Source organism: Sceloporus undulatus, chromosome 1 (assembly GCF_019175285.1).
Source record: "Sceloporus undulatus isolate JIND9_A2432 ecotype Alabama chromosome 1, SceUnd_v1.1, whole genome shotgun sequence".
Lineage (NCBI taxonomy): Eukaryota > Metazoa > Chordata > Lepidosauria > Squamata > Phrynosomatidae > Sceloporus > Sceloporus undulatus.
Genome location: NC_056522.1, coordinates 218443060 through 218459456, shown reverse-complemented (window position 1 = coordinate 218459456; position 16397 = coordinate 218443060). Strand labels below are relative to the sequence as shown.

Here is a 16397-nt window from a genome sequence, read left to right as displayed (position 1 = left end):
TTAGATAAGTTCAGTGAATTGTGAATTAGGTGAAACAGCATAGATAATAACAAAGCAGGTGGTAAAGTGAGTATAAATTTTCCTCAGTTCAATCTGCAGCTCTGATATCCTTGGCACTATTATTTTCTTTTTAAGTAAAGCATCAACCAATTTGTCTTAGTTAATATTGCAGACACATAGTTCATACTCGGTTAATATTGTAGGCTCATTCCCACATTATTTGATATGGTGGAAAAGTGCATTTTTCGTTCAAGCCATATTCTTCTATATTACAACTCCAACTTTGCAGAAGGATCTTCTTGAAGATATTGTGTCTAGATTTGTAGCCTTGTGCTGAAGTGTGTATAAAATGACAGTAGGAGAGTGTTCTCTGGTAGTATTGCTGAAAATGGTTTCTGTATTGTTTTGTAGTACAGAATGGTGAAAGAAGCTCTCCATGAACGTTCCAATTTGCTTGAAATTGCACCTCATCTGTCCTCTCCTCTGCCAATTATGCTTCCTGTTTACAAGTAAGTTGTCCAAGGTTTGTCCTACATTACCTTTATATAGGACTGTTACTACGTTTGCAAATGGGTGTCACTGGAAATTAAAATCACATTTTACTGTTTGACTGCTGTATGTGTTTCACAGATTTTATTGTTGATTTTGGTGGTGAAAATGTTTTCATTGCCTATGGAAGTGTGAAGTGTCAACTCCTTTAAATACAGATTCCAGGGGAGTAGCCATATTAGTTTGTCACAGTAGATGCAGACAGAATCATGTTGTGCTGAAAACACTAACAGATATATTATAGTGGCACAAACCAATTCCATTACAGCACTGGCCTCATTCAGATGGATTTAGCTTTGGTGATGAGCTTCAGAGTTGTCTGTGGCTTCTATATGGATGCTGTGCACAACTGGTAATAAAACACTTAAGCACATGTAAAATTATTTTTAGAGATGATGTATAATTTCAAGATGTTATAAGAACATGTGTATCTCTCCTGCTTTCAAAATTATACTAATGTGTGCAGACAGGTTACACACATTTCCAGATGCTGTCTGTCTCCTTTGTGTGTCTGTGTTGTTTGCCTTCAAGTTATTTCTGATGTCTGGCAACCTATCACAGGGTTTTCTTGGCAAATTTATTCAGATAGAATTTAGCATTGCCATCCTCTGAGGCTGAGAGATTGTGACTCCAGAGTCATAGTCCAACACTCAAACCACTACACCATGCTGGCTTTCTCCTGGTAATATGCATCAGTAATTCCATCAGTCTGTCTGTTTATCGAGCTAGTCAGGCCAGTGCCTTGGTTAAAGATAGCCAGCAAGTTCAGAGCTGACATAAGGCTTCACATAACCAATGGTCCAATGCCAAGCCTTTTTCTTACTATGGAATACCACATTTCTTCTGCAGTAAGCATTGCAGATGTTGATTTACAGTTTCTGATTGTCTTTCATAGCCACAGCCTGCTGTGAAAATGAATTTTTCTGCAACAACATGTGGAGTACTTGTGAATCAGGTTTCAATTTGAACAGTCTTGATTCACTATTCAAATCAGTGTAATATATTAATATAATATATAAAGTTTTATATTAATAACTTAGGCTTTATCTAATTCAATGCAAACACGAAATTGCTTTTTTTTTAAAAAAAAACTGCAGCATGTTTCTTCCCCTAATCCCACAAAGCCCCCCCCCTCCTCAAAACACCAAAACCAAAATTAATTTCTCAAAAATCAGCCAAGTGAGAATTGGGGGTATACTTATCAAATTTGCAGATAACACCAAATTAAGAGGAGTAGCAAATACCCCAGAGGACAGGATTAAAATTCAAAATTACCTGGAGAAACTCGAAAGCTGGGCCAAAGCTAACAAAATGAAATTCAATAAGGAGAAATGTAAAGTATTGCACTTAGGGCGGGAAAACAAAATGCATAGATGTAGGATGGGGGACACTTGGCTGAATGAAACTACATGTGAAAGGGAACTAGGAGTCCAAGTAGACCATAAGTTGAACATGAATCAACAGTGCGATGCAGCAGCTAAAAAGGCCAATGCGATTTTAGGCTGCATCAATAGAAGTATACTATCTAGATCAAAAGAAGTAATAGTGCCACTCTATTCTGCTTTGGTCAGGCCCCACCTGGAATACTGTGTCCGGTTCTGGGCACCACAATTCAAAAAAGACATTGAGAAACGAGCGTATCCAAAGGAGGGTGACTAAAATGGTGAAGGGTCTGGAAACCATGTCCTATGAGGTACGACTTAGGGAGCTGGGTATGTTGAGCCTGGAGAAAAGAAGGTTAAGAGGTGATATGATAGCCCTGTTTAAATATTTGAAGGGATGTCAGATTGAGGAGGGAGCAAGCTTGTTTTCTGCTGCTCCAGAGAACAGGACCTGGAGCAATGGATGCAAGCTGCAGGAAAAGAGATTCCACCTCAACATTAGGAGGAACTTCCTGGCAGTAAGGGCTGTTCGACAGTGGAACAAACTCCCTCGGAGTGTGGTGGAGTCTCCTTCTTTGGAGGTCTTTAAGCAGAGGCTGGATGACCATCCGTCAGGGATGCTTTGACTGAGAGTTCCTGCATGGCAGGGGATTGGACTGGATGGCCCTTGTGGTCTCTTCCAACTCCATGATTCTATGATTCTATGTGTTGCCTCATTTTTATGGCCTGCTGGATGGGCTCTGGGAGGGGGAAAATTGCTCCTACCCTCTGGGCAGTTGTTCACCTGTGGCCTAATGCCTACTTTCTTCCTCCCCACACTAATATTGTTGCTGTTGCCCAAAAGCTGACCTAGAGTTTTGGTTTTGGGGGATGGGATTTGAGTGTTGCGGGGCTACAGTGGAGAAGGGAGATCACTGACAGAAGCAGTCCAGTGGATGTACCCTTTTGGATTTAGACTAGAATTGTAGTAAAGATTCATGTATTGTGCAACATTTGCATTTTCTAGTACAAAATCCCACATGTAGAAAAGGTATGGACCTCAGCCAGTAGGAGAGCCATTTGAATACACTTTGATAGTCCAAGATTATTATCTAAGAACTTTGATTGCAAAAGTAAAGTGAGAATGATAGGATTCTTTTAAGAAGCAGAAATGCTGTGGTATCTTTGAAAACAACTTTTTGTGTTATGAAGACTTTAGACAAAGTATTTCAGCCTAAAACATGGGACCTCCCTGCCTACAGGATTTGGAAGAGCTGTGCTGTGAGCTTCATTTTTGTTCAGAAAACATTATGAATAGATTTTTACTGTATAAGAGCCTTTACTTAGGATGAGCAGTGGCCAAAAAGGGTTAAATATGGTTAACTGAACAGCACACCAACTCTTCGCCACATTTTTCTCAAGACAACAATGGGAATAAGCCCCAGAAAACTCAGCTCGACTTACTTCTAAGTCAGATGGTAAATATTTTTGCCTGCTTCATTTCTAGTTGCAAACTAAATGATCTTCCAGAACACTCATATATACAGTGGATTCTCAATATCCACGGGCTTGCCATCCGTGGATTTAAAGATCTGCAGATGGCAAGCCCTGTTGCTTTCAATGGACATTTGTGCATGTGGCTGTATTAGCAGCCATGCTCCTATTGTACCCACCATCAAGGACGACAGGACTTAGAGTCCCATGTTTTTCCTTATTTGCTCACCTCTGCACACCTCAATTTGGGTTGCTTTTTTATGATTCACTCTCTTGACACCCCCCACCCCCGCTGCCATGGCCCGATCTGGGGCAATTGCTCTGGATGGGAAAGAAGCAATTTATGCAGTGTGTTTCTTATGTAGTTTTCCTTTACATCCTTTGTTTCATGCCCCTAAATTTTACCTTTGACTTATCCACTGATCATAGTAAATTCCTTAATTTAGGGTTCCAAATCTGTCCTCATCTTATCCACAGGATCAACTTATACACAAGTATATTCAGTAATTAATATTTAACCTTTCAAAGTTATGGCAAATGTTTAGAAGCAGATGTATGTGTCTGAGTCTGATCTAAGATATGCAGAAAAATTGACCCTTCTCCCCAACCACATTTTTGAACCCCTCTAGCTCTGATCGATAAAGATGCTTGGTGCCTGTACTCTCCACTGTCTTTGGTCTAAGGTTTTAATGACTACATCATGCTGGTACAGTGCTTATTTGGACTGGGAGTTTCCTGGTGTTGAACCCAAGGCTATAACTAGTGAGAACCAATGTGGTGTAGTGCTTTGAACTCAGGACCACATCTCTTGAGATCAGAGTTCAATTCCCCACTCAACCATGGAAGTCCACTGGGTCAGTGTGGGCAAGTCACATACTCTCAGCCCCAGGAAACCTTGTGACTAGTTTGCCTTAGGGTTGCCATAAGTCGGAAGTGACTTGAAGACACCTAAAGACAATAATATCCAGGGTTACAGTTTCAGTCACAAAGGGACTTTCTTCCCTATCTTGCCCCCCTTTGCCACTGGCTGTGGCGGGGCAGGGTTTCCAGCCATCTGGATCTGGTTTTGGGGTTCAAGGCAAGCTGTATCAGGAAAAGGAAGGTGTTCCTGTCCTGGTGTTACTGAAGCCCATCATTCAATCAGCAGAACATCACCATTGCATATTACCCTCCATTTTGATGGTGTGTATTACCCCATATCTTTTCAGGAATTGAAGGTGGCTAGCAATCAGGAGCATAAAGAATAATGAAGCCCAACTTAGCAGTAGACCAGCCTCATTTCAGCTCTGTAGTAACCTTGTGAGATAGGTTAGTCTGAAGCATCCTGGCTTGCAGGTCATTCACTGAGCTTTGTTAAAAAGCAGGAATAAGACCTGTGTTTTCCCACACATCAAAACACATGCAGGTTCATTTGACACTCCAGTAATAGGGTTGAAGTTTTTGTGACCCTTTGGAAAGCAGAATGTTCTTGACACTTGGGGTAGTGCATGTAAAAATTACAGCATTTGTTTTATTTCTTTGTATCTCTCTCTTTTAGATGGTGGCAGTTGCCGTACTATTGGGTGGGAATTAAACTCTATGACCTTGTAGCAGGAAGTCAGTGCCTGAAAAGTAGCTATGTGCTTAGTAAATCAAGAGCCCTGGAACTATTTCCTATGTTGCAGAAAGACAGACTTGTAGGTGCCATTGTCTACTATGATGGTAAGTTCTCTCTCTGTTAATAGGTTTAAAATGCAGACTGTTTTCCACACTTGCTTTTAATACAAGTAGTCCATCACATCTCTCTACCTCTGTTGTAGAGGTAGAGGTTGTTTGCCTGTAACCTTCTGACCCTGTTAATTTGCCCCTTCCTGGGTGTTCATTACCACAATGCCTCACTACCTGCACTGATTAGTAGGTGAACATTAACTAACAGTGGCAAAGAGATGGCTGAACTATAAACTATCTGCTCAGCTGTTTGCTACCAAGCAGCTGAACATCATAGTGGCTGAGGATTTCCACTGCCATTCCTGCTTTTCTTTCTTGTGCAACAGCAAACATGTCAACACAACTTTATGTGCTCCTCTTGATTTGGCATCTGTGCTTTGAATGCAAACAGGGTGGAGGTGCTACCCTTGTCCCCTTCCTCACATTTTCTCTTTCGCTCTTGCTGAAGTTATAGCTGTGGGGCCTGAGACTTTTTTTTACCAGTCAGAGGCAACTTGTTTTGAAATCTGGTATTGTGTGGATACTAGCTTGCTTCAGTCATACAGAACTATAGTGTATGCTCGTCCCTCCACATTTGTGGCTTTGATTTTGCGGATATGATTAATCACAGTTTTTTTTAGTATGGTCAAATTTAATCAAAAGTCACACTGAAGGACCTAGAGATTCCTAGAGAGAATATTCCACTAGGCATTTGTAGCTCCTCCAGCCCAATTCTTTGGTCAGTGTCTGGCAGATGTTGACCACAGAGTGGCACTGGAGGAACTAGAGATTCCTAGAGAGGTGTTCTCTCCGGTAAAAATATAGTGTTTTTGTTACTTGAGTTTTTTCCACATTCACAGGGGTCCTGTGCCCCTAACCCCAGTGAATGTGGAGGGATAAATGTACATTCTTCCAGTTTTCTTGATCTGTGGCTGGTCAAAAGATGGTTCTTCATTGTCCACAGAGGAGTGTGTCAAATTAATGGACTAGAGAATTGTTTTGATCTTTCTAAAATCTCTGATTTTGTGCAACATTCATATATTATATGGTCATAACTCATTGTCCACAGCATGTGGGCACCATTACAGATCTAATCTTGAGGTTCAGGACTTCCATGTCACCAAATGTCAGCTCAATCACAATGTTTTGTAGAGGAAGCAATTCAGTGTTCAGGGTCCAGTAATCAAATATTCAGTAACTTTGTTAAGTGCATATGACAGTCTAGTGATCTAGCCCTGTGATTCTAATGGGAAAAGGACAGTATCATTGGCGACTGCAATGTCTGCTAAGTAAATATGTGATATGTGTGGTGTTCTCTGTCTTGCTGTTTGCCTTTGTACTTCCAACTACAGTACTAGAGTCTACAGCCAACTCCATAGCTGTTCTGGTAAATATGTCAGCTAAATAATTTTGATTAAGGAGTTATGGTTAGCCATCAGTAAGTTTCTCAAAAAGAGAATTCTTCAATAGCTTTTTTCACTAAACTTGGATGAGTCTCCAAGAGCATCCCATCTGCATTTTTGGGCACAAAATGAAATGTTACATGCATGTTGAATTGAAGGTGAACCTGCATACATTGTAATAAAGAAATGAATAAAGGAGCCGACCAAAATGTGTTAAGAAATGGCAAGAAGCCAAGAAATTCATTTTGATTTGTTGGAATGCAACTAGTTGCACAGTAGGATGTCCTCTTAACTATTTTCTTATAGCTCCCTGCCATGCCTGCATACTAGGGCCAGCCTTCCCTATGAATTTCTTGTCCTTATGTTAGACCCATAAAATGCTTTTTATTAGCTATTTTTTCAACACTGGATAATTCATGGGGGCTATATTTTTTTTTCTGTTGGGGTAGCATTGTTGTTTCTGTTTTTTTTTTTTTTTTAGATTTTTAAAAACCCCATGTAGCTAATAAGCCAGCTTTGGACTAGCAGGATGTCTCCCCAAGTGTTCATTAAAAAAAAAAGCTACACAGACATTAAGCAGCATTGCTGCTTGATGCTTCACTGTGTACCCAAATCCCATTCTTCACGAATCTGGTGCTTCATTGCCAGCACCTTTGAGAAGGTTTCTAATGGCACATATTAAATGTGGGAGTGAGCTGTGATTTGGCAGCACAGTGAAACAGTTGTACAGTGTGTTTATGTGTGTGTGTGTGTGTGTGTACTGAAATGCAAATCAAGCCAAACTGTGCTCATCATTGCTAAATTCATTGGAGTTCAGTAATCCTAAGTATGTATTGTATAATTGTGGCATGGCAACTGAATTCATGATAGTGGTTTTAAATTAGAAGTACTAGGTACTGTATTGCAACATTAGTTAATCTGTAATAACCAATGAGGTCTCTAATTGGACAGACCTCTCCTTTACTTCTCTGTTAGAACAAATTGGAGTTAAGGCGAAGCCTACCTCTCCTTCCCTAAGGTTCTGGCGTTTTATCATTCCCCCATTAATGGAATTAATAATAATAAAAAAGAAAGTCATAACATAAATTCAAACACAAACTCTTTTTTCAGCTAAAATCATTGGTGCCAAATCTCACTTTTTGTGACAATCTGTAAAAAAAGAAAAGCAAAAGATTCTGAAATATTTTTAAAAGTATGAGACTCCAAATCTGTAAAAACTCTGGTGCCATTGTATTTTCTTCTTGTGTAGTCATCTGGAGGCCTTGTAAGATGAGGATTGTGCCAATTGTGAAGAAGCAAAATCTATTTGAGAGTAGATTTTTAATCAAATAGTTGAAAGCTCAGTCCTACTGAATTCTGTTGAATTCTAGACACAGATGAAGAAGTGAGAAGAACTGAGATTCAGACAATATATACTGTGTCTCTTAAATGTGATGAAGTCTATGCCAGTTGTCTGTTACCATTTGAGTAGAGAAGCTGAAAAGTGAGATTGTTCAGGATATACTTGCTTGGTCATGTAAATGTACTTTCCTATATTGAATGAGGTGGCATGGCTCAGTGACAAGAAATGATGCTTTGCACAAAGATGATTTCAAGTTCAATCCCCAAAGGCTAAAAGGATCCCAATTAAAAAGACCTAAAATAGTGGCTGAAATGATCCCAAATAGCTATCCTGGAGCTTTGCTCTGACTTCTGATAGATTGCCCACAAACAAAGATAGATTGCCCTGGTGAATGACTTACATGGGAGAATCCAACTGTGTCTGGTTTTCCCAGACTTCTCAGAAGCTTTTCATACCATTGTCCATAGAATCTTTCTGGCTGCCTCCAAGTTGTGACTGGAAAGCATGATGTTACGGTAGCTCCTGTACTTTTGGAAGGAGTAACTCACTGGAGGAATTCAGTGGCTTAGTGATTAAGACACCAATTTTGACGATTTTAAGATCAGACGGTTGGCAGTTCGAGGCTCGAGTGCTGTGTGATGGGGTGAACTCTTGTCACTAGCCCCAGCTTCTGCCAACCTAGCAGTTCGAAAGCATGCAAATACAAGTAGATAGAAAGGTACCACTTTGATGGGAAGATAACAGTGTTTGGCGCAGTCATGTTGGCTACATGACCCCAGAGCAGTCCTCAGACAATGCTGGCTCTTTGGTTCCACCCCCTACAGTCGGTTACAACTAGACATTCATGTCAAGGGACTATCTGTACCTTTACTTTCTAACTCAATGATACTTGAAGATTTCTCTTCCACAGCACGACCAGTAGTCTTTGTGGTACATTAAGTTACCGTCTCATTGCATCTTGGCCTGAAGTGCCGTCATTATGTGGGTGACATGCAGCTCTATTTCTTTTTCCCCTTATTTGAAGTCTTTAGGAGCCTGTGGCCTAGCTGTATAGTTTTAGAATGGGTAACATTTTAGGTTGAACAGAGAAATCTGGTTTAAATAAACCAGGATTAAAGCATTGAAGCCTGAAGAGGGAACACTCATTCCTAGTTTCCTAAACCATGTGTTCCTTTTCCAGATTCCTGACTGTCCACAGGAGTGTGAATACTAACTGTAACCTAATGACTGAATGTTACAAATGGTCATATTCCCTTGAATTAGTCTGAATCTGGCATCCTACCCTTGTAATAATAATGATTAATTTTATTTCAAATAAAATATGGTGTTTCAAAAGTTACTGATGGGTAGCAGCTTTCCCCCCCCCAAAGGACCACTTGGAGAGTGGAGGATAAGGATATGTTTTTATTTCCTGATGCTCTCCTCCCTCCCTTCAGTGCAATCCAGTGGCTGATTCTGTTACCACAGATGGCACTTCAGGCTAATCACGAGTGTTTTCTCATGTGCTGGCTTCAATACTTTAATACTGGTCTTTTTAAACCAGATTTTGCTGTTCAACCTAAAATGATACCCATTCTAAAACTGTACAGCTAGGCCACAGGCTCCTAAAGACTTCAAATACGTGGGGAAAAAGATAGAGCTGCAAGAGGGTTTTCTTGGCAAGTTTCTTCAGAGGGGGCTCGTAACTGCCATCCTCTGAGGCTGAGAGAGTGTAACTTGGCAAAGGCCACCCAATGGGTTTCATGGCCGAGCTGGGAATCAAACCCTGGTCTCCAAAGTCCAAGTCCAACACTCAAACCGCCACACCATGCTGGCTTCCTGTTGCAAAACAGCTATTCTTGCCTCCTCTGCTCTGATTCGGGACACCATTAAATGCTTTATTTTTTCTCCTTGAACCATTGGTTTAAACAATTTATTCTTAGGTGTGTCTACCTTTTTGAAAATGTGAGTGTGTGTGTAAATTTGTAGCTACCTGCATGCATACATACATCTGTGTAATTATACTGTACATCTATGCAAATTAGGTGCCCAATCCCTGTTCCTCCTCTACCACACTAATTTGCTTCCTCTACCACGCTAATGTGCTCTAATTTGTTAATTATTTATCAGATGAGTGACCTGCCAGACTTTTCATTTTCTACCATATATTGTTGCTCCAGCCTTCTTAATTGCATTTAAAGTTTATTTATACACGGGGGGAAACTATACATTATAAATGTTGGATGTACCAGCCATAGCAAATCACAAACTTTACCAGGGGCGATTCTTGCTCTGTCTCAGCATCAGGAAGCTAAAGCATATGTTGGATGTTAGCCTGGGTGTACACCATGTGTCCTATTTATTCAAGGTTTCCTTTGAAGCTGCAACTTACAAGTTTGTTTCTTAGGGGTACATGTCAGACTTCATTTAGCATTTGTTGATATTCGGATACTCCTGAATAGCAAAAAGGCAACATTTTGGGGGAGGAATGTGGCTGCTATCTGAGCAGCGATCTGTCAGTTTCATTTATGTAGCTCAAGGAAAATTAGAAAAGAGGCACTATGGAAAAGCCAGTGCTGAGGTCCATAGATAACAGAGAATTATAAAGCAACCCCCCTTCCTTTGGAAAGGAAGAATTAACTTCATTGTTTAGTAATTATTACATAGAAGAGTAGGAAAAAATAATTTTTTGTTATAAATAAAAAATCTCTTTAAAGAGAAGTAAATATTATGGATTTAGAAGGATTTACTGGCTTAAATGGCAAAGGTCTTTTAGATGCTATGTGATATGCCTGTCTATCGCAGAACCCATTTTTAAACACTGGTACAGTATGTTAGAAGACATAACTTTTCAGAGAGAGAGGGAGAGAGAGATTTTTGTCATGAGTGCGTGTGTGTGTGTGTGTGTGTATAATGCCTTTAAAACTTCATTTTTTAAAAGGGTAATTTAACTTGCTGCATGACTAGTACAGTTCAACATGTGTCTGTTCAGAAATAAGTTGAGTTCAGTGGGATTTCTGGAATAAGTCTTCTTGAACTCAGTGGGTTTGATTCTGAGTAATCATATATAGGTTTACACTGTAAACATATCTAATATTCCCTGCCCTTCATGTTTTTGATGAAATAAGAACCAAGAGGAAACTTATATTTGAGGTTTGAGGAATTGAAGAATGTTTTGCATTTACATCTATCTGTTTAGAATTAGCACAAGCTTCTTAAGGAATGTGGAAAGAGTATTAGTGACCTTTTTTGAAAAGAAGCTAGACTTTTCTCATTTCAAACCTTCTGAGTTTTTTTTTAAGTATGGGCTGGTTGTGTTGAGAGGGGAGTACCAAAAATCAATGAGAGAAATTGCAGAACATTCATTAAGTTGTCAACAATGGAATAAAGTACTCCTTTTTCTCTTAGCCTCCTATGGCTGTCTTTCCAGTGTGTGCTAAATTATGAAAAGTTACAGGTTTATAATTTATTTTTGACAAATTTATGATTTTGAGACTGTCAAGGGATATAATTGAGGTACAGCCTAGTAGAAAATTTGGGCAGTTGTAAAACTTCATACACCTATTTAAAATGTTTTTTTTCTCATTTAGGAAGGAAAACAGTGTGACAAGCTGCCATTGTAAAGGTTTCTTACTGGTGAAACCCATCACACACATCACAAAAGAAACACGGCAGCTGCTTATATGGTGCAAATCCATGGGTAGGAAGGAAGAACAAAAGTAAGGAAAATGTTACAAGTAGTTAAGGGTAGCCTCAAGACTTTGAATAATTCCTGTAAGCTGTACTCATGAGAGTAAAATTACAGTGAGGGTGGCTGTGGAAAATCCATATATAGTTTGTGCTGGAATATATGGGAGGAAATGAGTGGTTAGAACCAATGTGGTGTAGTGATTTGAGCATTGGACTATGACTCTGGAGAACAGGATTCAAATGCCCACTCTGCCATGAAACCCACTGGGTGACCCTGGGCAAGTCACACTCTCTCAGCCTCAGAGGATGGCAATGGCAAACTCTCTCTGAAGAAACTTGCTAAGGAAGCCTAATAGGTTTGCCTTAGGGTTGCCATAAGTCAGAAACGACATGAAGGCATACAACAACAACAACAACAACAACAACAACAACAACCACCAAGTGTGATATGATGGTATTTTTATTTTTAACTGAAGGGTTCTCATTATCTCGATTTAGTGTAAATAGTGTATGCTGGGAAGAAATCTAAATTTCCAAGTATTCTTTTGAGACAGTGTTCTTATTTTATTTAGTAAATGCAGTTCTGTTGAGGAACTATCTTTTGCTATCTTTTTGGCCTCCTAGAATTTCATCCCTGATATACAAGTAATAATTTAAAATTCTATGATTCTATGAAATATATATAGAACAAATGTTTGAGATGGTGTATACCCCTTGAAAGCACTCTGTGTGTGTTTGTGTAAGTACTTAAGTTACTTCATTTGCTCTGTCATAGGGGGCAGCCCCACTCAACAAGGGTACCTACTGGATTTGCTGCTTATTTGTAACAAAAGACTGGCTTTGCATTCCTTAGCACTTTAGTTGCTGGAGGCACCATTCCCAAAAGCATGCAGAAGATAACTGCATCTCCTGCTGTACCTGTAACAATTTAATTGTATAAGTCAGCCCAGTCAAGCATCCCCAGCACATGACTGGGAGACATGAAATTCATTGTCATTATTGTCCCTGTCATTTTGGATCATTATATCCTGCTGCAGAATTTTCCTCACTTCAGTGCTTTTTTTTACCTCCAGGAACCAGGGATTATGGCTGAGGTTGGGGTGGGGGGCAGGACTGTGAACTACATTTACCTCAGGGGAGCCACAGATTAAATTGGTTTTGCTCCCTGACTTGCTGGATTCATCTATTTGTATACTGTGAGTTTAAGGTTGGAAATTTATGAGTATCTGACTGAAAATTTCCATGGGCCTTCCTTTATTTTGTTTATGCATTTTGGTAATGGTAATCTTGGTCTCTCTTCCTAAAGAAATGAATGTTGGGTCCTCCACCCCACCCCAGTTTTGTAAAGATAAAGGATTATTTCCCAGCAAGGTAGTGTTATTTGTGTTTCATACCACAAACACCTCCGTATTCCCCAGTGTGTCGTGGCTTTTCAGAGGAAAGATTCCACTGGAGCATGTAATTTATATGTGTGTGTTTTATGTGAACTTAATGGTAGGCCATTAGTTAATATGTATCTTGTTCCATAACGTAGTGGTGATGGTGCCATAGCTACTGCTAAAAAGGAAAAGAGGGAGAGGAAGGGTGTTGTTGTCAAAGGTAATTTTTTTCTTTTCTGGTGCATGACATTTGAAAGGCACTGGAATGTTTCCTCTTCAGTAGAAATTGAAAGGCATTTTTGTGGCTTTTGGCTCCTCTATCACTGCAGCACAGTGAAGTGATGGGATTTGGTTTGCTTGGTGGGGAAGCATGCTACATTGACATCTTCCAAGCTTTTCTGTCTACTATGGCTCTCACCAAGATGCTACAGTTCTCTTTTCAGCCAGGTGGTGCTCTGAGGAAATCCCATTTTCAGAAAACAACATGGAGGAGATCAGCCAGCCCTTGTTCCATTGGTTATGGAAGCTGCTACTGTAACTGTTTCCTTTGCAGTAGAGAAGGTATATGTACCTCCCTCCAGATGTCATACTATAAATCCCAACATATTGCACCACTGACTGTGCTGGCTAGGGCTCATGGGACTTGCATTCCAACAACTGAAGCATGGAATGATCCCCCCCCCCTTGCCCTAGAAAGTAAGGTTATGCCCAGTGGAAGGAGGTAGAATTTTTTTCAGGTACAGATGGATTGAGGATTCCCCACACTGTGCCACCACCTGGCAAAATAAGTTTCAGGAGTAATTAGATTAGTGCATTACCTGATTACATCTGTGGCTTCCTTTTTTGACACCAGTTTCTCAGAATCCAAAGGCTAGCTCTGGCTAACCTTGACAAAATTGCTTTCATAGATATAATTGATTTAGCAGAGTGTTGTATAGAGAAACAGAGCACAAATATTAAACCTGATCCATCATATGGATTTTCCTTTTTCTGGCATGGAAGTTGGCAATTTAATAAAAGCGGTGTGAAAAAGTGTCCTGAGCACTGTTAGAAACCTGGCCAAAATGACTCCAGGAAGGCCACTGAATGGCCACCCTTGGTGCTCCTTCATCAAAGCATTTTTGAACCAGTCTTATGTCAGTCTGTTATTCCCTCAACAAACGATTATATTTATTAGCAGGAGCTTGTTTTAGTTTCTTTCATCCCATATGCTTTCATTCTTGAAGAGTTGGTGTTATTTGAGTGGCTTTTTGAGACTGTCTTACACCCTCTTCAGGCATCTTTTCTGCCAAAAGTACTTGAGAGTTTTTGGGTTAAAATTACCCAATAAGAATATGTGAATGCAGGTGCGTGTCAGAAACGGTCTTCATATCTGAGTGGAAGGACCTTGTTGAGCTGTAATTCCTCCCGTGTCTGTGCATAGGTATTTAACCATGTATGGCCATCAGTTGTACTTAGGTTTGTTGTGGGTATACCAATAAAATATCTGTGTGTTCATGGCAAGCTCATTGCTATGTAGAGTGTAAAACTGTCCCTTATTTTCCTGTGATTGGGATGGCTATGACTAGCTCTGTTTAAGTTATTGGATAAATATTTTTACCCCACTAGATACAGCTAATCTCTGCTGAATAAATGTATTTCTTCTTCTGGCACTTTAGATGTGTATGATTTGCTTGGAAGCAGATAATGTACAAATACAATAAATATGCATTCTAATGTGGGGTTTTTTTTTTGCTGCTTCTCTGTACAAGTGAATAGGGATTCTTCATTATTTATTTAGAAACTACCACATGCCTGTAGTGAGTAATGAAGACACTCTGCTTCATGAAGAGTAATTCTGCATCTTCCATATATCTCTGACATATTATCCTCTGTCTCTTTTTATAATCTTAGTCCATAAGTCTAGTTCTAGTTGGTTTAGACAAGGTCACGTAAGAGGAAGCAATTTCCTTGATATCCAGAGAAGTGGGCATTAGTTCATAAAACCACTGGCCTTAAAAGAGATATGAAAATTTAAAATTTACATTTAAAAATCATCTGGATAGGCCTGCCATAAGAAACTGGTCTTTAATGCTGTTTTAAATTCGAACAATGCATTGAACTCTGGGAATTTCCTCCACTAGTTTGTTCCACAGCCTGTGAGCGGCTGAAAAAAAAAGTCCTCTGGCTGACAGTTGCCGACCTAGTCCTGGCTAACTAGAGAAAATGTCTTACAGAGGATCTCAGTGTACAGAGTGGATTATATGGATGGATGAATTCCTGAAGGTAACTTGGACCCAAACCATATAGGGCTTTAAAGGTAATAATCAACACTTTGTACCTTGCCTGGAAACTAACTGGCAGCCACTGGAGTCGTTTTGTTGTAATGTCATCACTCCTGGATGTCCCAATAACCAATTTGGCTGCCATGTTTTGAACTAATTGAAGTTTCTGAACTTGGTACTTGGTAGCTCAATGTAAAGCACATTGCAAAAGTCCAACATTGAGGTTATCAGTGTGTGCATTTCCATCTTTAGGTCCTCCAGTTCTAGGTAGGGAAGCAGATGAAGCTGATAGTAAGCACTCCTGGCCGTCACATCTATCTGAGCTGTCATCTGAAGCAATGGCTCCAGAAACACCCCCAAGCTGTGAACATAGTCTTTCAGGGGGAGTGTTAACCTAACCTGGACTGGTTGATAAACCACCAAACCCAGGTTAGGGCCTTTGACAGTAAGCACCTTTGTTTGGCCTGGATTCAGTTTCAATTGGTTTTTCCTCATCCAGCACATTACCTCCTCCAGGCATACATTCAGAGGAGACATACTATCCTTAGCTGAGGCTGTATTTGAAGACATACAGAAATATATCTGGGCATCATCAGCATACTGATGGCACCCCACCCCATGTCTCCAGATGATCTCTCCCAGAGGTTTCATGTAGATGTTGAATAGCATTGGGAATAGGATGGCACCTTGTGGTATGCCATATAAAAGCTCCTTTTTTGAGGAGCAGCTATCCCCAAGCACCACCATCTGGAACCTGCCTGAGAGATAGGACTGGAACCACTGAAGCACAGTGCCTCCAATTCTCAAATTCCCCAGGCATTCAAGAAGGATACCATGGTCAATGGTATCGAATGCCACTGAGAAATCGAGAAGCACTAGCAGGGATAGAGCCCCTTTGTCAGTTTTCAGGGGAAGACATTAATTCTGACCAGAAAATGATCTGTCCATGACAACTCGGAGATATTAATAACTTCTGCCTACAGCTTAAGACAGCATCAACGGTGTGACATGCTACATGTGTGGGCTCTGAAACCAATTGGGATAGGCCCATGCTTGTCATAGATGCCATGAACTATTGAGCTGCATCTGACAGACTAATCTCAAACAGGTTATTAAAATCGCCCAATGACTCCAACACCAATTCTGAGAGCAATTCCATGAACTTGGCCAGGGAGTCTGATATTCAGTGGGATGGAGAGTGCACTAAAAAAATCCCCAGACTATCCTTGATTTTCAAGTTCAGGTATGCA

General features: G+C 40.1%; 1 protein-coding gene across 3 annotated transcripts in view; it reads left to right on the top strand.

Annotated features, from left to right (window-relative positions):
* GPD2 (glycerol-3-phosphate dehydrogenase 2) overlaps positions 1-16397 on the top strand; it is a 132972-nt gene that overhangs the window by 51622 nt on the left and 64953 nt on the right. For all 3 annotated transcript variants that reach the window (XM_042464095.1, XM_042464086.1, XM_042464105.1), the window contains exons 5-6: positions 412-509; positions 4942-5105. In XM_042464095.1, the coding sequence (XP_042320029.1) occupies positions 412-509; positions 4942-5105 (262 nt within the window). The remainder of the gene's footprint in view (positions 1-411; positions 510-4941; positions 5106-16397) is intronic.